We start from the raw sequence: 27,092 nt of genomic DNA on the forward strand, positions 1-27,092 counted from the left end.
ATTTTAAAATTTAAACCAAACTTGGCCACAATCATTGGGGTATCTAGTTTAAAAAATGTGTCCGGTGACCCCGCCAACAAACCAAGATGGCCACAATGGCTAAAAATAGAACATAGGGGTAAAATGCAGTTTTTGGCTTATAATCCAAAAACCAAAGCATTGAGAGAAAATATGACATGGCGTAAAATTGTTTATCAGGTCATGATCTATCTGTCCTAAAATTTTCAGATGAATCGGACAACCAGTTAGTGGGTTGCTGCCCCTGAATTGGTAATTTTAAGGAAATTTTACTGTTTTTGGTTATTATCTTTAATATTATTTTAGATAGAGATAAACTGTAAACAGCAATAATGTTCAGCAAAGTAAGATTTACAAATAAGTCAACATAATCGAAATGGTCAGTTTACCCCTTTAGGAGTTATTGCCCTTTATAGTCAATTTTTAACCATTTGTCGTAAATCTTAGTATTTTTTTACAAAAATCTTCTCCTCTATAACTACTGGGCCAAATTAATCCAAACTTGGCAACAATCATCTCTGGGGTATTTAGTTGAAAAAATGTGTCACGTGACCCGTCCATACAACCAAGATGGCCGCCACGGCTAAAAATAGAACATAGGGGTAAAATACAGTTTTTGGCTTATAATCCAAAAACCAAAGCATTTAGAGCAAATCTGACCTGGGAAACAATAGTTTATCAGGTCAAGATCTATCTACCCTGAAATGTTCAGATGAATTGGACAAGCCGTTGCTGAGTTGCTGCCCCTGAATTGGTAATTTTAATGAAATATTTCTGTTTTTGGTTATTATCTTGAATATTATTATAGATAGAGATAAACTGTAAACAGCAATAATGTTCAGCAAATTAAGATTTACAAATAAGTCAACATGACCGAAATGGTCGATTGACCCCCTAAGGAGTTATTGTCCTTTATAGTCAATTTTTAACAATTTTCATAAAATTTGTAAATTTTTACTAACATTTTCCACTGAAACTACTGGGCCAAGTTCATGATAGAGATAATTGTTAATTGCAAGAATTTTCAGTAAAGTAAGATGTACAAACACACCATCATCACCAAAACACAATTTTGTCATGAATCCATCTGTGTCCTTTGTTGAATATTCACATAGACCAAGTTGAGCGACACAGGCTCTTTAGAGCCTCTAGTTAAATTATGTACAGTGCTGCAAGAAACCGTTCAAATCACTTGGCCAATTTATTTTTGAAATTGTACTTCGTCCGCCATAATCCCATTCAAAACATGCCTTTTATTTGAATTACATTTTATGCATCTGTCTATTATGATTTCGTTTTCCTTTGTAATCATCTACGAATAAATAATTGACAGACAGACACGATTGGTCAACGTTAACAATAATTCGGATTCAGCGACTAAAAATGTGTACGCATACATCACAGACATACAATACACCTGACTTAAAATTCAAAAACAAAAATACAAATGAATCTGTAATCATGGTAAAGAACGCCAACCAAAAAAGGAAATTAAGTTGATAGTACATGCATGTAAGGTAGTTATAGGCTAGAGTGTTAGGCATGATACATTATTTAGATTACACCAGCAAAACTCATTATTTACATAAACTTCAATTGGTTATACTTAAAAAAATCAATGAAGAATGATTACATCATGTGATACGTACATTGAGAGTCAGTGACAGCATTTTATATTAGGTTCACTCTTACAATTTACATGTAGTAAAATGTACATTAGATATCATCATAACTTAAGTTATAACATTCACGCGTTTCCATTGTGATGTTCTGGACAATTATAAACTTGGTTTGTAGTATAAAACTACATATTTTAAAGCAACACTGAAATATGCAAACATAAACTTAGACGTTTTAATGACATTTTTAATTGAGACATTAGTAAAATTTTAAAATAAAAAAAATGTGAAACATTACAGTGTTTGCTTTTTTAGGTAGATAATATCAAATCTTTTATAATTGATTTTTGTGAACAAAAATATTATAGCTATGTAACAGTTTACACATTTCTGTAGTTGTTTTAAAACAAAGTATTGGATGAACTTTTAAAAAACGATTCTTTTAGGAAAATTCTATACACATAAATATAGCATAACGTACAAAAATCACTTACATGAAAGGTTTAAGAGAGAGAAATAAAATTAAAAATGATAGAAAACCAGCAACCGAACCAAATCTTTATGTAAGCATACATCCACTGACTTCTCTTTTCATGACCTAAAAATATATTTTGATTTCCATAAAACATTACTCAAATAGAAAAAAAACTTTAAATAATATTTGCAATCATTTACATGTAATCTCCATATGCATTATATATTTGTACTGGAATAAATGCTATACCTGTGTTACGAATTTACAGTTTAATAAGGTTATAATATTTCTACAGTTGTATATTTTTCGAAACCTCTTTGAAATTTCCATTTGATCTCTTTATCATTGAAAACGGCATTAAAAATCATCCCTTTATCCTTGGTTGCTATCAGACCCTTTACCCGTATAATTGTTGCTAGGGTGCTCTCTTCGAGGTCCGTGTTCGCAGTATAAATAGTGGGTAGCTATTCAGTTCAAATCTTCATTTGTACCGAAGACAGCAGACAGTAAACATCGGAAAGGTTGGAAAGGAAGTAGTTTATTGCAGGCAGTCGGTTAAGTTTAAGTGAAGTGTAGTGCTTTGAACCTGCGGACAGAATATAAGAAAGCTGAGACTGTTGGTTCGGTACAGATTGTCCAAACAGGGCTAGTGCTAAGGTTTTGCGTCTCACATCTCTCACTATTGCAGTAAGTGTTTGCTGACATACCATGCCTTAGTGCTGTCCTGTTGTTCAGACAGTTATAGACATGTTTATTTAATAAAGTTTCATACGAAAGTTTGACAACAGTTGGAATAGTTTCCATATATTCGTTTTGATAGGTTTCAGCCCGTTTAATACATTTCGGTTCAGCACCGTTTCAAACATTTTGGTGTCAGACCAGTTCCAAAGATTAAGGTTTTATACAATAGTTCCAAACCGTCTAACCAGTTTCATATACACATTTAGTTTTCTGACCAATTCCATACATTTAGGTTTCAGACTACAGTTTCAAACAGTAGGACTGAAAAGGTTTTAAACAGTTTAAATTCAACAGGTTCGGGTCAGGTTGATAGGTGTTGAAATTCGTTTTATGTAGTAAAATATTTGATTCATATTTGATTGTAATAGTGTAAACTTTTTATTGACTTTAGAACTTTTGAATTGCTTTTCAAATCCCAGGAAACGGGTACGAACCCTCGGATAAAAATATCTAAACGTCCCCGCCGGTTACACGTTACACCTGTAATATGTGGTTTGAAGGTACTGTACATGGACTGTCTTCAAAATCAAAACGTTTAATCTATTAAGCCTCGGTCACACCTTTCCTGATAGCACGATCGGACTCCTAACGGATGAAAATGAAAGTTTTCCGTTAACAAAATTGTTATCCGTTGGGAGTCCGTTGAAGTATTGACCAAATAAAACGGACGCGTAACGAATGCATAACGGATTCGCACCGGATTTGCAACGTACGAGAAACGAAAACGTACCGGACAGACCGGATGTCGAACGTACATCCAACGGACGAGTACCGCATAAAACGGACACCTAACGGAAGCGTACCGGATAAAACGGATGAACAAAAAATACAGAAAAAATTAAGGCGACAATAATGAGACAAGTCGCATTAATATTCGAAATTGTTCTGTGTAACTGGTTTTAGTTTGTTCTTGAAAATGCCACTAAAGGGTAGTGTCTGGTATAACTGCTTGATTGTGAAGACGTGCCCCGATACTCTAAGATCGATTATGAATAATAAGAATTTATAAATCTAATTGGAATTTCTGAAGCGAGATTTTCAATTTCCATTTATCCGTTTCAGATCCGTTCATCATCCGTTTTATCCGTTAGACGTCCGTTAGAAGTGTGTTGGTGACTTTATCTACCAGACCTCCAACGGATGTATAACGGACACGTAACGGATAATACAAAATGAAAACGAAACGGACGAGTATCGTACAAAACGGACGACTACCGGACGTTCAGCGGACATTTCATCCTTTCGACGTCCGTTCAAAGTTCTGAACATGGTCAAAATATTCCAACGGACAAAACGGATGTCAACGGATAAAGCATACGCTAAACGGACATGCAACGGATATGGACGGACGTCTAACGGATAAGAACGGATGTCTAACGGACATGAAAAAAAGTAATCCGTTAGTCATCCTTTCGAGCTATCCGTTAAGGTGTGATCGAGGCTTATAGGTACTGTTCTTAGAATAAGTTAAGTTTAACTTTTTGTAGCTGTGAAGTTGGAATAAAAAAAATAACTAGAGACTAGAAAGAGCAGGTTGCTTGATGCGTCTGAATACATAAGGGCAGATAGATCTTGACCTAATGAACAAATTTATCCCAATTAAATTTACTCTAATGCTTTAGTTTCAGAGATAAAGCCAAACAGCATTTTATCCCCAATTTCTATTTTTATCCATGGCCGCTATCTTGGTTGATGGGCGGGCTGATCAGATACAGGTTTTAAAACTGAATAACCTAGTAATAATTTAGGCAGTTTGGTTTATGTTGGCCAAGTAGTTTGAGAGAAGAAGATTTTTGTTAAAGATTAAACAAAATACAAAAAATTGTAAAAAATATACTTTATAGACAACTCTTTATTTGGTCATTTGATAATTTTTGTCATGATAACTTTATTGTAGATTATACTTTGTTGAACAATTTTGACATTAATAATTATCTCTATCTATCATATTATTCTAAAAAATAACAAAGAACTGCAAAATTTTCCTTAAATTACCAGTTCAGAGGCAGCAACCCAACAACAGGTTCAGGGCAGATAGATCTTGACCTATTGAACATTTTTATTCCCGGCAGATTTGGTGTAAATGCTTTAACTTTAGACAAATTAGCCAAAAACTGTAGTTTACCCCCTGTTCTTTTTTTAGCCATGGCGGCCATCTTGGCTGATGAACATCAGATACATTTTAAACAAGAAACCCTAAGAATAATTTAGGCCAAGTTTGCTTGTATTTGGCCCAGAAATTTCAGAGGAGAACAAGTTAAAAAGTTAAATGAACGACGGACTGTGAAATTAGTATGGCGTTCATTATCACTGAACTAGTATATATTTGTTTAGGGGCCAGCTGAAGGACGCCTCCGGGTGCGGGAATTTCTCACTACATTGAAGACCTGTTGGTGTCCTTCTGTTGTTGTGTTTTTTTTCTACGATCGGGTTGTTGTCTCTTTGACACATTCCCCATTTCCATTCTCAATTTTATTAGGTTTTGTTATTTAAGAAATAATTCTTCCATGTCATGGTCTGTGTTCTTTTTAACATGGGTAGCCATTATATTTGTCGATATTTTACACTGGGCGCTGGCGAGATGTAAACTATAGTCAAATTTAATGCTTTCCCATGTTTAAATGGTCATAGACATATGACATGAAGGATTTTTTTGATTCATAGTAACATACGGTAATTTTATATGTCGAAGCGTACAAAAATACATTACAATTCCTAGATTAACGACTTTCATTTAATGTTTTTCCTGATTTTTTGTTATGTTATCTTTTTCAAATGTTCCCGTTTGCTCCTCGTGCAGTATGTTATAAATTTCATTTTTATATCTAATAATTTAAAAACTAATTGCAAGGTTAAATTTATCATATATACATATATGTTGTTTGTATATACATATATGTTGTTTGAATAACAATGTAGAATAAATTCTATGTGAGCAGTTAAAACGTATTTTTTTTTATTAGAATATCAATGAAAATAACAAGACTGTAAACACTAAGTTTGTTCGTAGGTGTCAAATATAGTTTGTGCTTATTATAACCCGCCTTTGTTACAAAGCGAAATGAAGACGTCGTATTAGCATAATAGTTTTACTGAAACAAAAATTTTCTTTGCAAAGGGTGGTGAATCGTAAGTGCGACTGGTCTAACCCGATTACATTTTTGTCTGTACCCTGCATTCAAGCCATCTAGACTATGTATTTTTTTGCAATTCGTGTCTTTGAGGTTGGTGTGTTATTTGTTTTGGTTGTTTCGTGCTTTTTATAATTCAAAGACACTAGATCTATCATTTGAGAAGCCGGTTTCGCCTTCCGTCAACATCAAACTCATCTCGAATCAAACAGTTGGACGTACGAAATTGAAAATGTATTATTTCCATTGGATGAACAAATCAAATATGATTATTTGAAATTCATGAGAGAGAAACGTTGTGTATTGTATTTTGAAACATAAGATGCGCTCAAGGCTTAAACAAGTGTTTTTAATGGAAAATCAATAATTACACGAAAATCACAATTATTGCAAGGATCTAAAAGCCTGTTTTTGGTGATTTATCAATTTCCACTAAAAATGTCTATGTTTGTTTTAATCTTAAACATATGGCTAGGTATTACGTATTAACAGAAACGTCCATGGGAGCAAATAATTTCACGAACTTATCATACGTTTTATACATTTTTTCTTCTGCAATTTGACAATAGAGCTAAATCTATTCCATTTCATGTTCACCAGATAACATTTCAATTGAATAAAAACGAAACTGTAAAACATGAAGAATGCGGTTTATGAACATGAATGCAAGATAAGTCATATACCAAAGAACAGTGTTAGTTATGTTGTATTCCGAAAGTCTCTTCTATAAATGTTTTTCCAGGCAAATAATGTCTTACCCGTCTTCAATGCTCTGGTAAGTATCCACATCAGGTGCTATTCCACACTCGTCATATGTATCAGTACTGTTAATATTAAAAAAAATGCGTTAAAATTGTGAAGACAAATATCCGAAAAGTAGAAAGAAGATAATAAGGTAAACAAAATAATAGGGTAAACAAAATAGATTTCGTGCAACAAAGAAGATAATAAGGTAAACAAAATAGATTTCGTGCAACACATGCCAAATTAGTGTTTAAGGGGGCTCGCGGGTCTAAATCATTTTTTTTATTTAATATAGGATTTCGCTATATTTTTCTATAAATGAACTTTATCTTATACTTAATAGGAAAATGAAATAAAAAAATGGGGTCACCGATCATTTACGCTCACAATCTGCCATCGAAAGAAGCATACATTTTTGTTCATGTCCTTTTTTTCTGTTGATCTGATAGGAGAAATAGAGGTAATATCGAAATAAAAAAAGAACCAAATTACAGAAATCGCTTAAATTTTACAATTATTTAGTTTATGTACAGATTATTCGAAAACAACAATAAAAAATATAGGTCACCGATGAGTTACAAAAGTTATTTCAATTTTAATGCCAAACAATGACATTTTTGCACCAAAGGGAGATAATTTGGTGCTTTTTCTATGATACCTACATTTTAAAAGTCACCTGGGGTCAACACGAATTGATTTTTTTGAAAGATTTTTATACTATATGATAAAGTAACAACTACTAAAGGTAATTTATAAAATGTGTACTGAAACATAAATGTTTAATTTTTTCGGAAAATTTTATACCCGCGAGCCTCCTTAAGTGTTAAATTTCAATCCGAATAGTGTAATTCAGAGGTATTTGATGGTTGCTCTATGTCGTATTGGGGTGTTTTTCTATTATTTTGTCATAAATCAGGCCATTTGATTTCTCATTCTGTTAAGTCAGTGCCTGTCATAGTTGACGATGCGGTTTGATATTTGTTCATTGCCGAAGTCTGTACGGTCCCCCAAAGTTACTTAAACTGATATCCTTTATTCTTGAATTAGGGATGTCATTTGATTGAAAGGTGTTAGCATACATAATCGTTGTAAACTTCAAAATATGAAAAAAAAGAAACGCAACTAACAAACATTATATTAAAATTTTGAATGCAAGAAAAATCTACTCGAACCTTCGAAACTTTGTTACTGTTTTATTTCAAATGGTTAATTATTAAGAATCATGATATTTGTATCCCACGTGAATTCAGTTCATTTGCGATTAAATAAAAAAAAACGGAATCTTATGTCAGAATACCTGGCATATAATATTATATTCAGCAAAACTTTTGGTATTGCATGTCGTCAATGCTCTTCAACTTCGTATTCTCTTGAATTTTTATTTCAATATTTTTTCCGAGCTTCACTGATGAGTCTTTTGTAGATGAAATCCCGAAAGGTTTTGCCAAATTAAGAAAATGTAATATATTCCAGGACTAGGAAATGCTAAGTATTTAGTAAAATTTAAAATATTGTTACTCTATCTACCAAAAGTTTGCGAAATTTACGTTAGTGCTTTCAAACTATTTTGATCAGATGATTAAAATATCTTTAAACCGATTCAAAATTTCAGCATGAATATGGGAAATTTATTCGTTCACAAATCATGATATGGAGGTACGGTCAAATGTGAACATTGTCATAATTACCTTGGCTCTTGAAGAGGTCGTGATTCTGTAAATTGAAATTGAATCATGTTTATAGATATATTTCTTATCTTAATTTGTTCTACGCAAAGTGTAAGACTTGTGAAGGAAATGGCACATACATTATTTATGAAGTCAGGAGCCTGTAATTCAGTGGTTGTCGTTTGTTTATGTGTTACAAATTTGTTTTTCGTTCATTTTGTTTTCATAAATAAGGCCGTTAGTTATCTTGTTTGAATTGTTTTACATTGTCTTATCGGGGCCTTTTATAGCTGACTATGCGGTATGGGCTTTGCTCATTGTTGAAGGCCGTACGGTGACCTATAGTTGTTAATGTCTGTGTCATTTTGGTCTTTTGTGGATAGTTGTCTTATTGGCAATCATACCACATCTTCTTTTTTATGATGTATGTATAAAATACTAAATTGGGTTCTAACTGGTGCTTTCTCGTATGACTGTATAACATCTTGTGACAAGCGAATGCTGGACTATGGAAGAAACATAAAATAATAAGTCATGTGCGAAAAAAATAAGTATTGCATGTCTAATGTCGTTACATATTCGGCAAATCAAATACGAAAACTTTTAACTAATCCTTTAATAAAAGTTTCAATGTGAGGCCTGTTGCAAATGTTCTCTCAACAAACAGTCAATACAGCAGTTTTGAACTGACGACATTATGTTTCATTCGTTTTTATCGTGAACTCAATATTTAGCTATGATTTTGTTTATTAAAACGCACATACCCGGCTGAGACTGCAACGTAGAATATGGTTCTGTAAATACCGGATTGCTTCTTTGCACCTCTATGTATCCATCAGATCTAAAGAAACGAAAAGTTTTTTTAAGAAATATTGTAGAAATTAAATTTACCAAAGAACATTTCGCTTTAACACATTCTTGTTAACTTATAACTGTTAAATATGATGTTTCACAAATAATTCATAAACCAGATCGTTATTGTTGGTCACAATCGATATTATGCATGCTATATGGTATTTTTTTCAGCATTATTGCAGAGCTATAATAGTTTGTTTATCAATATAACTATTGTACAACTAATGTTGTTATGCAAGTGGTATTTTTCTATCTTTCAGTTGACTGTTTTTCGTTTTTTTTTTTATAATTTCCTAAGAGATACAAAATAACGTATGCACCTGATTAATACGAGACTGAATAGACTTAAGAGATATAAAAGCTCATAGGTCGAAAACCAACTGAAAACATCATAGCACCCGTTCCCTCAAAACAAATCGACAAAATGACACCAAAAAAACACTGCTTACATCTACTATCCTTTCCGAAGCACCTGATGTTTCCTTAGTTTTAGTGGGTTCATGTTTCTCTGTTTTAAAGGAGTAGGTTCAGTAAGACCACTTTTAGTCCCAAAATATAGCAGTTTTACAAAATTATTAAAATGTATACTTTTAGTTATTTTTTGGACAGTACAATGCTTCTGCTAAATAAATATGGGCTGTGTTTGACAATACAATGCATATATATCGGGTACTAACATCATCATGATCATTAAGTCATGCTAAATTACTAACATCTTCACAATGTTAGCATTTTAGTTATATTTTAGACGGTTTCCGTCTTAAATGAAAATGACAAAATCAAATGATAAAAGAAATCAAACGAATGAACAACAACTGACAAATTTAGGAAATGGTGAATTGAACCTGGTTTGATAGCGCTAAACCTCTCACTTGTATGACAGTCGCATCAAATTTCATTATATTTAAAACGATGCGTGAACAAAACTGACATAATAGGTTAAATAATTAAAATATGGATACAGCAGTCATCACTGGGTCAATTTTTTGTGATTTAACTCTTTGCGAGACCTCTATTAGATTTTGATAAAGATATTTTTTTATTATCATACTGAACAAACGTTGATCGTTTGTTTCTAATGTGGTAGGGCAGTATACGTATCGGTTGTGAATATAGACTGTTACATAATTGCTTCATGATACATACTCCTTTGGTATGACGTTCTTGGATTTCAACCCTGAAATATAAATATTTTTTAGTTTCAGTTTCTGCTAAACTTTTATAATTTCAAATAGAAAGGGCCACACCTATTTAATGTGTGACTATCAACTATAAAACAAAAGTTATTGGTAATATTATTAAAAACGACCACAAGGCATTTTATAATACAGAAAAAACTATCATCAAATACCTTTGGTCTAAGATAGACAGAAAATATCATGACAGACAATCTAGGTCAACAACACAGGACCCATACATGTAACCTTACGATTGACAATTTGAAAAAGGAACAAGATTCCACACTTTAAGTGTATTCAAGGGGGTCAGAAAAATAAGCAGTCTTCTTTGGACTAAATTTACCCACCGTGTTGTTCCTAACATGTTACAATTAGGTGACAAATGTTATGCAATGATGTCAAATACAAGAAGCAGTCAAATCGTGTATATTGGTAAAAAAAAACTACTTTTTGCGTAATATATATTCTTTGTCAAATGCGATGTGTAAAGAAAAATAATTTAGTTGATGAACATACAAATATTAAGCAATACAAGTAGTTAGGTCGACACTTTACGATATTCCCGTGCTTGCATTTCCTATCATGATTTTCTTGATAGAGGGTTACTGCTCACAAGGAAGCTATTAAACCAAGAGTTCCAAATGGTGAAGTTGAAATCATCCCTTCGTAAATTTTACGGACGCCATCACGAGTTGGTTGACCGTTATGGAATAACCGTTTCACAAATGATATCGGATATGTTCCTTACGTAGTAACTACAATCCCCTTCCCTTTCATGAATTTGACCTACCGAATTAGACTATTTACCGGATTTGTAATCACATAAGCAACACGACGGGTACCGCATGTGGAGCAGGATCTGCTTACCCTTCCGGAGCACCTGAGATCACCCCTAGTTTTTGGTGGGGTTCGTGTTGTTTATTCTTTAGTTTTCCATGTTGTGTCATGTGTACTATTGTTTTTCTGTTTGTCTTTTTCATTTTAGCCATGGCGTTGTCAGTTTGTTTTAGATTTACCCTTTGGTATCTTTCGTCCCTCTTTTATGGTGCTTATGAATATTTCACTGGGTTGTTTTTCCATGAATTATGTCAAAGTAAAGGTAAATGTATGGATGAATAAAATAAAAGGACATTGTTTAGTACTGCTTTTTTATTTTCAGGATGCTATTGTTCATATGTATCGTCGTACACCAAACATCTCTTTTGATTTAAATATTGCATTAAAAACTTATAAAGTCTGGATTAAAGATCTGTGTCGTCTTTTTATTTTATTTCTCTGAAATATTCATTTTGTATCCATTGTGTTGAGTGTTGAACTTTTTACTTCAATTACAAACGTAAGTGCTATTATTTTATTTCTGATTTACAGTATATGATACAAAAGGGAGCAACGATATCAAAAGTAAATTCCATATGCAGCTCAAAACGCTTTTATCAATTTTTAAAAATAATTTGAATAATACCTTTATGATATAAATACTAATTTTCAACTAGATATCTCCAAATATAAATTATACTTAAAAAAAACTCAGGGTTATAATAAAAAAAATAACTAGTTCTTACTCGAAGTTAAATTTCGACTTTTTAAAAGATATATAGTAAATTTGCGTGTCAATTAACTTATTTTTGATATTGGTATCACCTTAAAATAAGCAAACATTCTTGGGGGAATTCCAAATGCAATACAATGTCCTCTTTTACATGTATTATATTAAATGACTTAACTCTTTAAAGGGAAACACATTTAATTGTGAATGATGCAGTTGTGATGTCCATCCCATCATCAATTATATATCAATACGTATATTCATGTCAACACCGAAGTGTTGACTACTGGGCTGGTGATACCCTCGGGTACGAAACGTCCACCAGCAGTGACATCAACCCAGTGGTGTACATAGTTATTAAAGGTACCAGGATTATAATTTAGTATGCCAGACGCGTGTTTCGTCTCCATAAGACTCACAAGTGACGCTCATATCAAAATATTTTTTTAAGCCAAACAAGTAAAAAGTTGAAGAGCATTGAGGATCCAAAATTCCAAAAAGTTGTGCAAAAGACGGCTAAGGTAACCTATGCCTGGGATAAGAAAATCCTTAGTTTCTCGAAAAATTCAAAGTTTTGTTAACAGGAAATTTGTAAAAATTACCACATTATTGATATTCATGTCAACACCGAAGTGTTGACTACTGGGCTGGTGATACCCTCTGGGACGAAACGTCCACCAGCAGTGGCATCAACCCAGTGGTGTAAATAGTTATCAAAGGTACCAGGATTATAAGTTAGTAAAAATTACCACATTATTGATATTCATGTCAACACCGAAGTGTTGACTACCGGGCTGGTGATACCCTCGGGGTCTAAACGTCATCCAGCAGTGGCATCAACCCAGTGGTGTAAATATGTAAGATATTACATTTTTAGATACATTAATTATCTTTTGGGGTAAGACCATCTTAGGAAATATATATGTAATATATATGTTGTGCTGTATGATCTTATAACGTATCGATTGGGGTTGATTGAAGATAGGAAATTTTGGCAAAATACAGTCTGTGCATTTATTGTAGCAGATGCTTCTCATGTTGTGACGCCAGATCCCGATCTATTCAAAGTTGATATTCCCATGATTTTTGATTGTATATTCAACATAAATTCACGAGTTTGAACATCGTTTATACATGACTATCAGTGCTTCTTATTATTCAGAAAAAGACTACAGTTTGCACTCCGTCTATCATTTTTAACAAAAACTTCAAAATTATAATTTTCAAGGATGCTGTTACCTTTTTAATTTGTTGACCTAAACCTTGTTTAATGTTTACATGTTTAGATGCTAAACCGAGAAATTTGATTTCTTATATAGAAATACTCTCTACGGTAAGTAAAATATATAAGTATAACTCACGATTTCGAATCAAGAAAACTGATGCTGCAACTAAAGCTGCCAAGCCAACCACTAAAGTTGCTATTCCAGCTGTTCGCCAATTTTCTACTTGGTATGCTATGCGATTTGTAATAAACAATTATATAGATATATTGATGAAAAGTATAGCGAAAGTAACACAATTGTCTGTTAAATATTGTTAATCTTTAAACAATTCTATAAGTATAGAATTAATTTTCATATCGTGTTTTCAGTATGACTTTATAATGTTTATATTCTTTTTATTTCGATGACCTGAAAACATAGGAAATAAATGCTGTTTTTCTTTTTTTATTCTCGCGCTTCATGAAAATAATTAGGGTAATGTTATAAGTATTTCTAATACATTTTTAAAAGAAAACGTAATTCAACTATAAAGTACTTTTTCAAATGAGTGTAATCGTTTCGATATATAATATTAAAATACCTGGAAAAGTTTTCATGGTAAAATTTATAATCTTTTTCACTTTAATTTTTAAGACATTTAAGACTGAAATGTTTATGCTAGAGAATTTATCATCTGAGATTTATCTCAGGTTATTCCAAAAATATGTATACAGCTTACAGTTGTTATATTACTTAACAAATTCCAAACAGAAACACTCATTTTGATCTAAACAGCTGTAAAAGACAGAAAAATAAACTCGTAAGCCATTTATAGTCTTTCGGTGACTTTTCAGACTTATCCACTGCGGTAATATGGGTAAGTTAAGAAAATGTGCTTGCTGCCATTTTGGATTTAGCCAGTCTATGTGCGACTATTCAGTAGTTTTCATTTACCTGTCGAAAACAAAATACGATTTTGTCTGAAAGGAAATGACGAGGAAATTGGCAGTTAATTAAAACAAGTGTTAAAGTTCTGACCTAGAAACCATGTTAGTAGTCGGTTGTAACTCTTTTAGAAAATTGGCTTTATAGTAATATATTTTTGTTGTTTTTAACATGATGTCTTCATTTAAATATGAGGGGCGTGACCATTAAAGTACGACGTATTGTAACGTCATGTAGTGGTTGGTTTATGATACCGTATTGCTGTATCATTTGAGTTTTTTTGCGTCTAAACATTTCGAATTACAATTTTGAAGTATTCTCCTTATTTATCTACTTAATTGACCAGCATTTAGCATTACTATATGCATCTAATGTAGAAAAAAAATCATATCCTTGAATGGAATGTTCATATGCAGTGCTATTTTTTTCAGATGTCAAAATTTAGGTCTGTGCGGCATGGATTCCACATCTATATGCCCCGAACTTATAAGAGTTTAAACAAACACTGAATTTCTTAACTACCCCTACCTATGCTGTAGGGTTACCACAGATTTCAATATAAACAATATTTACATGTACATTTACTGGTAACATTCCCAAATTCGGTAAAATATGTATCTATGAGATGCAAGCTACAGATCAGAACTTGGAACCAGTATATAAACAAAATTAATTATCTACGAATATTCTTTTTCTCCCCCAAAAGAGGCGTTGTTTGAGAAACGGCTCTATTTACAAAGCGCAACCTGTAATACTGGTATTTCATTTACTTATACTTTTCTTAAACTTCGTAGTCTATATAAAGATTTAAAGTATTTCCAAAATCATTGCATATCCTTGTTGATCAACATACATAACCTTTGATAAACAACATTACGTCATTACATGTGGTTGTAAATCTGTTTTATAAAAAATAATTGATTATGCTTTTTTATCTTACCATCATCTGTTAAACATTCCATAGTCTCAGATCTCAGTTGTCCTAGTATGCTAACAGATAGCACAGTGAAGTGATATCTTCTATCTGGATGTAACCCATCAACTACATATACCATATGTTGATATGTATTATTGTAGAGAATTTTGTTAGATGACCCATTATTAATTTTCATATCTGTATATTTTACATAGAAATCCTCGTAGAACCCTCCGATTAAATCGGGTATCCAAATAACAGTTGCCGTTGTGCTTTTGCATACCACGTAGACATTAGACGGTGATATGAATTGTCCTTTGAAATAAAAGTATAGCATACTAAGTCATTAAACCAGAATTATTCAAGAAACTTGCAATTTATGCAATTTGAAATTGTAGTTAATTATGTTGGTGAATGAGGACAGGAACTCTGATTTTATTAGGAATACAGTAGAGTAAGATATGTTTCGTCTGTCGTATTATAGAAAGGACTGACATTGTGTTAACATACTTCTCATCGCCTGTTTAGTGACATAATATCGATAACACAGGAATATATCATCACAAATATAAAAGTCAGTATATATATAAATATATGTTGGATAACATATATCTTGCATCACTTTTAACATTAAGGATGTTCGCATATCTTGTTTTTGACTGTCAGATATTCGGAATCCAGTTTTTATCAATGATGTAACATTTAAAGATTGTGCCCGATGTCTCATACCTTTCTTTGAATAATTTAATTTTATATAGTTTAAAAAGCTGTTAATCTTGGTTATTTTTTCATAGTTTTTAGACGGAAAAAGGTTTCAATGTTTTTATTTAGTGTCATTAAAATGTATGAAAAATCTCAATTTACAAGACAAATCTTCAAAAACAAAAACACGGATCTTTCACTTGTTACTGCTTATTTAGTTCAGTAATGTATATTCTGACAATTTGTAACTGTCTTTTAACAAATTTGTTATTTTTGAAACAAAGCAGTAAACTCACTTCAATGACATCTTATTCTTACTATCGTGTTGTCTGATCTATAAATAGCAATTCGAATCCTTCATCATAAGTGTCGTTGACTTGTATCAAAGTCTTGAATATTTTTCTGATGAATATCAATAAAATATGAACATATGAGATAAGAGAAGGCGGTTTTAAGTTTAACAGAAAAAGTTTTGAATCTTAAATTAGCTTGTTGTCTTGTATTACTTTGTGTGTATTTATTTTCAAGTGTAAATACTTTTTTCAAGTTATTTCTGAACTTAGTTTAGAAGTAAATAGATTGTTATGTTATAACATTATACATAATTACAATAAGTAGACTTTGCTGCAGAAATAAATTTAACGAGATATTTGAATTTGAGGATAATGCTTTATAATATTTAATTTGAGGATAAATAGATATAGGAATATGTGGTGTGAGTGCAATGAGTCAACTCTCCATCCAAATAACAATTTAAAAAAGTACACCATTATAGATCAATGTACGGCCTTCAACACGGAGCCTTGGCTCACACCGAACAACACGCTATAAAGGGCCCCAAATATTACACTTTATAATATCTGATTGATGGGAACAACTTTTTAAAATATCTAGATGATCTATTGATTAATGTTAAAAGTCAAAGACGTTAGGCTATAAGGATATATCCAGACAGATTGAACAGAAATATTCTGAACGACGTGATTATCATTATGTAGCTAAAGATAATGCATTGACATCATTTTGTACTATTTTTCGAAGAAATGCTATGCACAAATATTAAAAAAAAGGAGAATGTGTCTTCTGAATGCCTCCACTCAAGCTTGCTAATACGTTTGAAGAGCATTTGATTTTACTGCTGGATTCTATATATATAAAGTTCTCCTGTTTGAGTCTGAGCATGCATTGTTGTAATATTATTTTTCCTCTACGCCATCTTATTATACGTTCAGGCACAATCTATTATTTGAAATAAAACTGGTAAGCATATGTTTACTTATTTATTTGATATTATATTCTATAAACTAGTATAAAATAGTATCAAAATATCTTATTTATAAAATACTAAAAAGTAAAAAAGGCAAACCCCTAACACATTTCTGACCATAGATCAGAGATGAACTTCTGATTACAATGAAATAACTGTAGGAGGTTGTCACATGGTAAGATATTGTTCCCAAAAAGAGCAAACGCAACATTTAAAATCGTTCTTAATACGTATATCGATGAATTCGGGAATATAGCGAATTCATGCAACAACTAGAGGAAAAGGCTATCACAACAACAACATTAAAACAACGTTTGTATATCTAATGAAATAATTTATAAAATTAATTATCAATACTCTATAATATAAATACCTTTTGGTGTCAAAATTATATTTTGCACATTACATCCTAATCTGTTGCATATATTTATTCCATATTCGCCAAAGTCAACTTTTGACTTAATGTGTATTTTGGACTGAATTCTATATCTGTAATCATATTTATCTTTCATAACCGTCCACTGGAATCCAGTTTCACGACGCCATTTTACAGTTGGTGCCGGGAATGATACAACATGCATCCTTATAATCTCACTGGTGTTAACTTCTGTTTTAATTTTGGTTGATTCTACTGTAACATTCCGTGGTTTACCTGCGATACATTTGTTAATTGTCAAACATATTTACGACTTTTCGTTTTCTGCTTAAATGGTAATGTTTTGCATTAAAATAAAACTTATTTGGTATTCAAAAGATCTGTAATCGTTTTTTGTCCAGGACTTGTATATCTCCTTGCTGTTGTTGATCATTGTATCTTTTTTGTTCAACCATCCCTGTTGTTGAGCATTTATGTGTTTTTGTTTTATTGCCACTGTTATGCATGTTATAAATAGGGAATAAAAACTGGGAATATGTCAAAGAGACCACAACCCGAACAAAGAGCAGACAACAGCCGAAGGATACCAATGGTTCGTCAACGCAGCGAGAAAATCCCGCACGAGGAGGTGGTCTTTATATGGCCCCTAACAATGGTGTACTAGCTAGTTCAGCGAAAATTGACTTCACACTAAACTCAAAAACGTATAAATTAATTAAAATTAAAAAACATACAAGACTAACAAAGGTAGAGGCTCCTGACTTAGGATAGGGTCAAAATGCGTCGGAGTTAACATGTGTAGTGCGAACTCAACCCCCTCACCCTAATACCTCTAACCAATGTATAATAATATAAAAAAAAACATAGCAATACGCACAATAAAACTCAGTTTAAAAGAAAACCGAGTCCGATGTCAGAATAGGTAACCATAAAAAATGTTATATGCAAAACATGTGACATTTTCTAATGATGATCATTAGGTGTATGAACATAAATTGTAGGTTCAATGAAAAAGAAAAGTTTGATTCACGCAGCTGTTTATATCATATTTTATTTACCTAAGAATAAATAGATACTTCAAACTCATGCTTAACTTATTAACCATTTGTTTAAGAGTATAATAAAGCTAATCAATTAAATTGCCTAACTTCGGGTTTGCTTTGACTATAATAGCGTAAGTCCTTTCCCCCTTAAAATATGTAGTAACAAAAGACAATGAAACAATATACTATTCTAATTTAACTTTAAAATAATTTACCCCACATTCTTTGTAGCAGCCATATTGCCTGATATAAGAATATTGTCTATCAACACTTTTCCCCGTAAAGCACAATATAAAATATTGTCTGTTTATCGAAACTGAATGACTATTGTTGCGCTGAGACATGTACAACATAAAATTGATTTGTAGAAAAACAGAGATGTTAATTAGCTAATATCCCACTGTATTGCATGATTTGAAATTAACAAATTACGTGATGAAAATAAATGCATAATATAGATTGTCACAACTATTGCTATTCTATAAATGTTCAACGACTGAAGTATATTTCTTTAAAAGCTTAAATGATTCATGATTGTCCCTATGCTATCTTCTCCATGTTTGAATACGAATTTTATCGTTATTAACATTTTTTTAAGCAAATGATATATTGTCGATTTATTTATTTTATCGAATACCTGTTCCAATACTACATGTAGTAGAATTGAGTAAAATGTATATGTTCATGGATATTTGATTCTGTTACTTTGGTAGAAGTTGCATACAAGCCTATAGTAAATTTGCAAATCGTTGAACATTTGAAAACGTGGTTCACCTTTGCATATTTTATATTCGTTCATAGTGGGTTAATTTACGTTTGTAGATGAGTTAAGCCTTCCCATTGTTATTTTATCGTGTGTTTTTTTATGTTGTGATGTTGAACTATTGTTTCAGAAAAAAGGAGAAGGTTTGGTACCATTAAAACGTTTAATCCCGCTGCAAATGTTTGCACCTGTCCCAAGTCAGGAATCTGATGTACAGTAGTTGTCGTTTGTTTATGTAATTTATACGTGTTTCTCGTTTCTCGCTTTTATATAGATTAGACCGTTGGTTTTCCCGTTTGAATGGTTTTACACTAGTATTTTGGAGCCCTTTATAGCTTGTTGTTTGATGTGAGCCAAGGCTTCGTGTTGAAGGCCTTTGTTGACCTATAATGGTTTACTTTTATAAATTGTTATTTGGATGGAGAGTTGTCTCATTGGCACTCATACCACATCTTCCTATATCTATTTATCCAAGAAATCAACAAACATTGGTATATCACGAATGGTAATGAATTCACAGAATAATTGTTTTTCAATATGTCAAGACTTTTGCTCTCCATTGTCAATCATATCATATCTTCCTTTTTTTTAAATAATCATTTATCTATGTCTCTAGGTGGTGTTAAGTAAAACACTTACACCTAGGTTTTGATGGATTGTGAGTCTTAACATTTTTTGAAAACTTGATAAAGACGCATGTAAGAACAAAAGATATGGTACAACTAGGATGATTGTCCGCTTAGTATAACTATAACACAGATCAGTGAAACAATAATAATGCGTTCGAAAATTATCAAGTATAGAAACCATCCCCTTATTTTTAAACTATTTATCCCTTCGTAAGTTTTACGGACGCCCTCACGAGCTGGTTGACCATAATGGTATATCCGTTTCACAGATATAACGGATGAGTTCCTTATGTCATAAATGCAATTCCGTACCTTTTTCCTAAATTGAACCATAGTTGACAGTTGTATTTTAAACTTACATCTTATTACAAAGGTGATTGTCCTGTTATCTCCATATTTAATTCCATTCACCGCTTGTATAGTAAAATTTCCAGAATCTTCACATGTTAAATAAGGTAGTTTTGAAGAAAAATTAGCATCACTTTTGGTATATTTCAATGGTGGAAAACTCACCGTAGATGAGCTTAATACTAATTGTGGATCTGGGTTACTTTCAATACGCAGTGTCAACTTTGGTAAAACGTCTTCATTTAAACTATAGGTTGTAGGGTTACTCACATAAATCTCACTTTTATCACTTAACCAAAATGCTCTAATTTTTGGAGAATCTGCAACAAAACAGACATCATTTCTAAAAAAAACTTGTATATGATAAACCATTCTTTACTTTGGTAAATATTTGTATTGTAATAGCAGAAAATAATGTGTGGACTAACAATAATGCTTATATTCTCTCGTTGATATTTGCACGTCAAAAATTTCAACTACTTTCAAGGTCATTTGTTTTATGAATTATGGTAAATGTTATGCATATTAATTGATTCTGAAATTTGATATTTTGATGGAACCGCATACACATTTTGCAAATATTTTTGCGGTGTACAAACAGGTTTGTGTTATTTTCATGATAATAACATTTAATGTAGGAAATACTTTATCTAAGCATAATTTTAATGCATTTTCATTGGCATAATTAGCAGAAACGTTTGTATGGCTACCAACCTGAGTGTAGTTATATTTACGATTGACCGTCTGAGTGTACACACAAAGAAACAATAATTGCACAGAAACATATTCAAAGATGAAATATGTGGAAAACACGTACATACGAGCTTATGTAGATGTCATCACGCTCACCAACGAGATTCAATCGTTTCTGGGTCTCGTGATAGGGTTCGGGAGGTGTTTGGTCCGAAACCGGGCATGTCAAACAAAAATCTGTTTCATTAGTATTTTCTGCATTTTCGATAATCAATTGATATTTGGATTGAGAACAAAGACTGGTATGCTCGGAGTCAGAATAATATATCAGGGTATGATGACATGTATTTGTGTGCATCTTTACCTTGTGAACTACATTTGAAGCATGTAAATAAAATGCTAAAATAGTCGGTCTATTAAAAAGCTGGGTTTATATTGATATTGTTAACATATTCACGTACTGAATATGCATTCAATCTGCCGAAACAGTCATCCTTACCATGAGATATGATGTTTTATAACGTTAAAATTAAATCATATTGTTCATGTTGTTAATACTAAATTTGTATTGTTGAGGCTTAAGATATCTCATTTCCGTCATATATGTCAATTCGCCTGTAAAGTTGTGAAGGAAGTATGATAAGTTGACCCCAATATTTCAACAATATTACAGTTTATGAAGCCTTCACAATTATTTTAATTAGTTGACAAATGAAGAAGTTTGTATCTTCTATCCTTCTTAAGCCGAAAACGCAGTTGTGCTTTAACAATGCGCTATACACATTTAGAACATGAAATTGCAATATAACACACAAGTTTTAATAAAAACTGATATCAACCAAGGTCTTACCAAAAATCTCACTATAAATTTTTGTTGGGTCAAACATTGTTTCGCACGAATTAAGGTTTTAGTCTTTTCAATTGAATTATTTAATATGGTTTATGCCTTTTATAATCTACTATACGGTATGGATTTTTAACATTGTTGAAGGCCGTATGCATGGTATAGTTGCTTATAATTACTTATTTTATTTTTTTCTATCGACTTATGAGTTTCGAACAGCGGTATACTTATGTTGCCTCTATTAACATCCATTTCAACAATGTTCAATTGAACTTTGGTGGATAGTTGTCTCGTTGGTAATCATACACATTTCTTTGTTTTTATATCATTTTCGGAATTGTGCAACACTATTATGCCGGACCGTTTGAATAACGACATATTTGTTGACTTTTGTGACGTAACATTTAAATAGGAAGCAGATACGGCTAACTGGTACTAATTATTCACCACTACTAGCCGACTTGTGTTTATACTTATATGAAGGAAAAGTAATTCAGAACCTTCTTTAAGACACAAAGTGGTGCATCTTTTTAAATATCCCTTTTAGCTAAATTAAAGATTTTAGTAACTAATTAGCCAACATTTCAATGAGTGCTCACAGCTCATATATCCCAGTGAAAAAGAAATAACGAATTCTATATAAAAGCAGAACATGCAGAATATTCATCTGTAAAATTGTCAACAATCAAGATTTCAGCATTGAAACATGTAAAATACCATATGCTTCATTTTATGGGGTACACATCTCAGATAATACATTATCCTTGTGAATGTTCACACAAAACATACTATATATTAAATCTACGATAACCGAGTTTTGTGGACGAAATACTGAAATCCAAACTACATAAGTTTGAATCGTACGTTCACTACCAATCGGTTTATCGATACGATGTGTAGGTTTCCCAGTTCACTAGCGTGAGGTTTTCGTTCTTTTGATCTGTAGATCTTTAATACTAATACTTTCGTCCGATCTGTAACGGTACTGCGTTATTTTAGAATATGACTTTTGGAATTAGTGTGAGTGTTCATGGCAAGCATTTGCAATATATGCATACCCTGTCGACAAATTATTGTTATTACATAATGTATTTACCTTGATTTTTATAGGTAAACTGATACTTACACTGTACATTAACCGCTATATCTCTTCCACGCATACGTCTTTTATCATAGGGATGAACAACATCACAACGGTAGATCCCGGACTGATTCTGTTTTATGTCTGCCACTGCTAGAAACTTGTTTGAAATGAAGACTTCATTTCTATCTGTTCTATTTATATTTATCTCCCATCTGAATAAACATTCCGGGTAGCATAATGCAGTACAAAGTAAAGGGCCTAAAGTAGTTCCTTCCGTTACATTAATAGCTGTATATGCTGGTTTCAGGACTACATTGTCAGGACCAACTTATAAATCAATTTAATAGAATATATAAAAAATGATACGATTGAGAAATATTCACTGAACGAAACTGTGGGCCATTCACTGGACAAACATCTAGGGACTGTCAATACATTTTAAATTGCCAAATACTTTGCAGACAAAACTATGGTTGTCTTCATGCCTCGAAATAGTAGTAGCCTACTACTATTTCGCGGTGATCAGTAAAGCAAGTAAGCAGTAATTGTAAAAGTTCAATGATAAGCTATTATTGGCATTAAAAGACCTCACGTTTTTTGGCAGCAATTAAACGATACTTTTTTGTTCTGATGAAACATGTGAAAATAAATATAACAAAAGTACCGAATTACAAGGTAAATTTAAAACTGTAAAGTCTGTAAAAACTGACAAATTTGAACGTTGAACTACATGTATATCAAAGGACGAAACAATGGATACAAAACTTCATATTTCTGCTTTTTCACAGAGTTATTGCACTTTATTGATTTTTTACTACCTTTTGTTGGCTGGATATAATACAATGTAACCCCAGTTCACATTGTGTTTTAAATAAAGCTAAAATTAAACATTTGTTTTTGGTCTAAACGTCGCAATTATTGCTACAATAATCCAACGCTATGTACATAGATTCTCTGAATGATTTCACTCATTGTTATCTATCATCTCCTATACATTTTCCACAAAACAGCAATAAATTCTTATTATACAGATTTTTAACAGAAAAATAAATATGATAACCATGTACAGTGGCAAATATCTATTGCAATTTCAGGACGTGAACAAATTACAAATATATAAAAGGGTTTGACTGGGATGAAAGGAGGGACATTGGGACTCCCGCTGGAAAATGAGGGTAATTTTGATAGAGACGTAACTACAAATTCAAACATTCCTGCTTAAGCAAAATTGTTATCACTGATTGGAAAAAGCACAGATACTCTTAGGGTTTCACATTGAAACTGAGAATAAAACTTAAAATACAGTGAGAGGAATGCAGTATCAATTATAATCTAAGATATACTGTAAACCAACTTATTTTCGCAGATACTTTATTTCGCGTTTCACCCTTTCTTGACAACTTCACCATTTTCTGATTTACTTGATGAAGTTTAATAAGGAAAGAACCAAGTTGTACATATTCTCGACGATTTATATTCGCGTTATTTTTCTACTTGCAAAAGTCGCGAAAATAAGTTGGTTTACAGTAGGTGAAATTGAATTTGCATGTGTAGTTGTCTATTTTAAAATTGAGATCTGAAATAAATTTTGATCAAATACTATTTTTACATGAATTATCAGGATAATTATGTATCAGTATATCTTTATATCAATTATCCAAAATAAAGGTTCAACTACTTCTTTCAAATGAAGGCAATGTTCGATCTATTTAAAAGCAGAATCGTTGCACCAAGTAATCATTCCTTATGCAAACAAAATAGAGTTGTTTAATTATGTAGGCGTAGGTAATTGTCTTATAATATCATGGTGCTGTTATATAGCATGGGTTGCATTGATACAAAATGAGGGCACATTTAGTCGTCTTTCAGCCCAAAAAAAATCCATTTGATATAATTGAACACTAACTGCAAATATCATTAGATAAGGACATATCGTCAAACAAACCGACATATTTAACATGTTAAAAAAGCCCGCAATCAAAGACGTAAAATAAAACATCATAATTTGTACGTGTGGGATAAATGTGGGTTTTGTTTAGAATTTATGGGTGTTTGGATGGGTTACAATTTATTTAATTGTAGACACACACAAACAAATTATCCTTACTATATTGAACATATGTATCATTGGTCAATTAGGCGCGCCAAATATTGTTTTCCTTATATCTAAAGTGTTAAAGTCAGTGAAGAAAGAAATTTAACAGATATGTCCATATCTAACTGAGTTATTCAATACCGTTATGATTATCTAGGAAAAATTAAAAGGATTGTTCTACAAAAAAATCTTTGCTTATTCTTATTTCATCTTCAAAGCGTAGTTAGTTGTTTGTTTCGTGGTAAACTACAGAATCTAAAAATATATACGTCAGAAAGTAAACACAATTAAGTAAAGGAAATCTTATAATACGTTCAAGTACAATGAAGTAGCAGAATAAAACTAATACAATAATATGAGTTATTGAATATTAGCACATGCTCACCCTGCATAATCGATATGTGTAGCAAATGTATGATACACGTGCTACACACATCTCAATGACAATACAGTTAGCACTAAACACGTTTACTTCATCATACTTACAGAAAGGATCCAGAGTAACCATATCACTCATGCTAGAAACTTGTCCTAGATCACTAGAAGCCCTACACGATATTTGTTTTCCTTTATCCGACTTCGTAAGTGTTTGTAATGTTAAAGTGTTGTAGACAATATCTCCTCTAGGGTTTCCAAAATATTCATAAGACAGATTTGAATATATATATATATCTAGGCCACCGTTGCATCGAGGAATTACAGCTAAAGGTAATCTTACCATCAACGAAAGGACGCATAGGATGAAATGTCAACGTTGGTTTCATTGGTTGTGCTGAAATATTTGTAAACAAGTAAAATTGAGACTGGAAATGGAGAATGTGTCAGATAAAGTTAACAGTGGTATACCGCTGATAAAAGTCATATATCGATTGAGAGAAAACAAATCCGGGTTACAAATTTAAACCAAGGAAATCACATCAACATAAAGATTATAACAACGGACCAACAGAAACACACTAGTGCAACAAAATCAAACGCCAGCAAACATAGAAACGAACTATTTCATACCAACTGCCATATTCCTTACTTGGTACATGACATTTAAAGAATAAATGGTGGGTTGAACCTGATTGTATTGCTAGACAAACGTCCTCTTGTATAGCAAAAATTTTATATTAAAAGAGACAGCAACCCGACTAAAGAGCATAAAACAGCCGAAAGCCACAAAAGGATCTTCGACAGAGCGAGAAAATGCAACACCGGGAGCTGGCCTCAAATAAAACTGTATACAATTTCAGTGAAAATGAACGTCAATCAAAATTTGAACCATATAAATGAACCAAAATAAAACATCAAAGAATAATCAAGAACAGAGGCTACAAACTTGAACCGGCTTGAAAATGCGTAGGGTTAAACATTTTTGTGAGATCTCAACCTCCCCCCTTCGACATATATCCAACGAAGAATAAACGAAAACACGGCAATACACACAGTAAAACTCAGCTTTAAAGACGTCCGAGTCTGACGTCAGAATAGGATCGTTTGTAACAGACGAAACTAAGCAAAATGACAATAATTCATAACTTAACAAAGGACTGACATACAAGCTCCAAATCTCAATTAAACTGATTGAAATATTCTGTCTTTTTCATATGAAAATCACAACTCCTTCCATTAGGGGTTTAATATCATACCATCATAAAATATATGACACGAACATAACCCTTATCAAGGTAACGACTGGTTTTATAAAAAATGTGATTATTTTCGATGCAAAGACCCTATGAGTGAATCAATATTAATTTCAAAATATGCCTGTTTAATGGTTTGGTTAGCTTTTGAGGTGAATAGTAGCATTTTTGTGTTTCGGTTCGAATTTTACCAAACAACAGTTATCTAAGGTATCAGCATTATAAATTACAGATTGGATGTGAAATACCTGAACGTATAAGCTGTCTGCATGTTGATTTAAATTTACGAATGATGTCCTTGTACCGATGATAAAATAGAGTAAATGTTTTGACTATGAGTGATATCGAAAACCCTGGTATAATAATTGTTCAGTAATACAGAGATTTCTTTCTTTAAAATCAAAGACGTTGTTACATGCACGAGCGAATCAAACAAGTTGAGATATACGAACACCATAAGATAGTGACAAGGTAACTCCTCCATCTAAAAACGGATTCTTATACATAAAATCTTTATTTCGTTTTGTTGCTGAGAAAGTTTAGATATTTTCTACAATAGATTTGTCTTTCTTTTTTA

The 27,092-nt window shown here is 32.1% G+C and overlaps 1 protein-coding gene across 1 annotated transcript in view; it reads right to left on the reverse strand.

Annotated features, from left to right (window-relative positions):
- Positions 1 to 2,143: 2,143 nt before the first annotated feature.
- LOC134723456 (uncharacterized) overlaps positions 2,144 to 27,092 on the reverse strand; it is a 78,883-nt gene continuing 53,934 nt past the window's right edge. Inside the window, exons 3-13 of the mRNA XM_063587066.1 lie at positions 25,371 to 25,656; positions 22,832 to 23,116; positions 20,180 to 20,488; positions 17,383 to 17,661; positions 15,065 to 15,355; positions 13,336 to 13,431; positions 10,397 to 10,427; positions 9,160 to 9,236; positions 8,417 to 8,441; positions 6,743 to 6,808; positions 2,144 to 2,235 (exon numbers count right to left, since the gene is read on the reverse strand). Coding sequence (XP_063443136.1) covers positions 2,229 to 2,235; positions 6,743 to 6,808; positions 8,417 to 8,441; positions 9,160 to 9,236; positions 10,397 to 10,427; positions 13,336 to 13,431; positions 15,065 to 15,355; positions 17,383 to 17,661; positions 20,180 to 20,488; positions 22,832 to 23,116; positions 25,371 to 25,605 — 1,701 coding nt within the window. The 5' untranslated portion in view covers positions 25,606 to 25,656 and the 3' untranslated portion in view covers positions 2,144 to 2,228. The remainder of the gene's footprint in view (positions 2,236 to 6,742; positions 6,809 to 8,416; positions 8,442 to 9,159; positions 9,237 to 10,396; positions 10,428 to 13,335; positions 13,432 to 15,064; positions 15,356 to 17,382; positions 17,662 to 20,179; positions 20,489 to 22,831; positions 23,117 to 25,370; positions 25,657 to 27,092) is intronic.

The sequence above is a fragment of the Mytilus trossulus genome, chromosome 6 (genome assembly GCF_036588685.1).
Source record: "Mytilus trossulus isolate FHL-02 chromosome 6, PNRI_Mtr1.1.1.hap1, whole genome shotgun sequence".
Lineage (NCBI taxonomy): Eukaryota > Metazoa > Mollusca > Bivalvia > Mytilida > Mytilidae > Mytilus > Mytilus trossulus.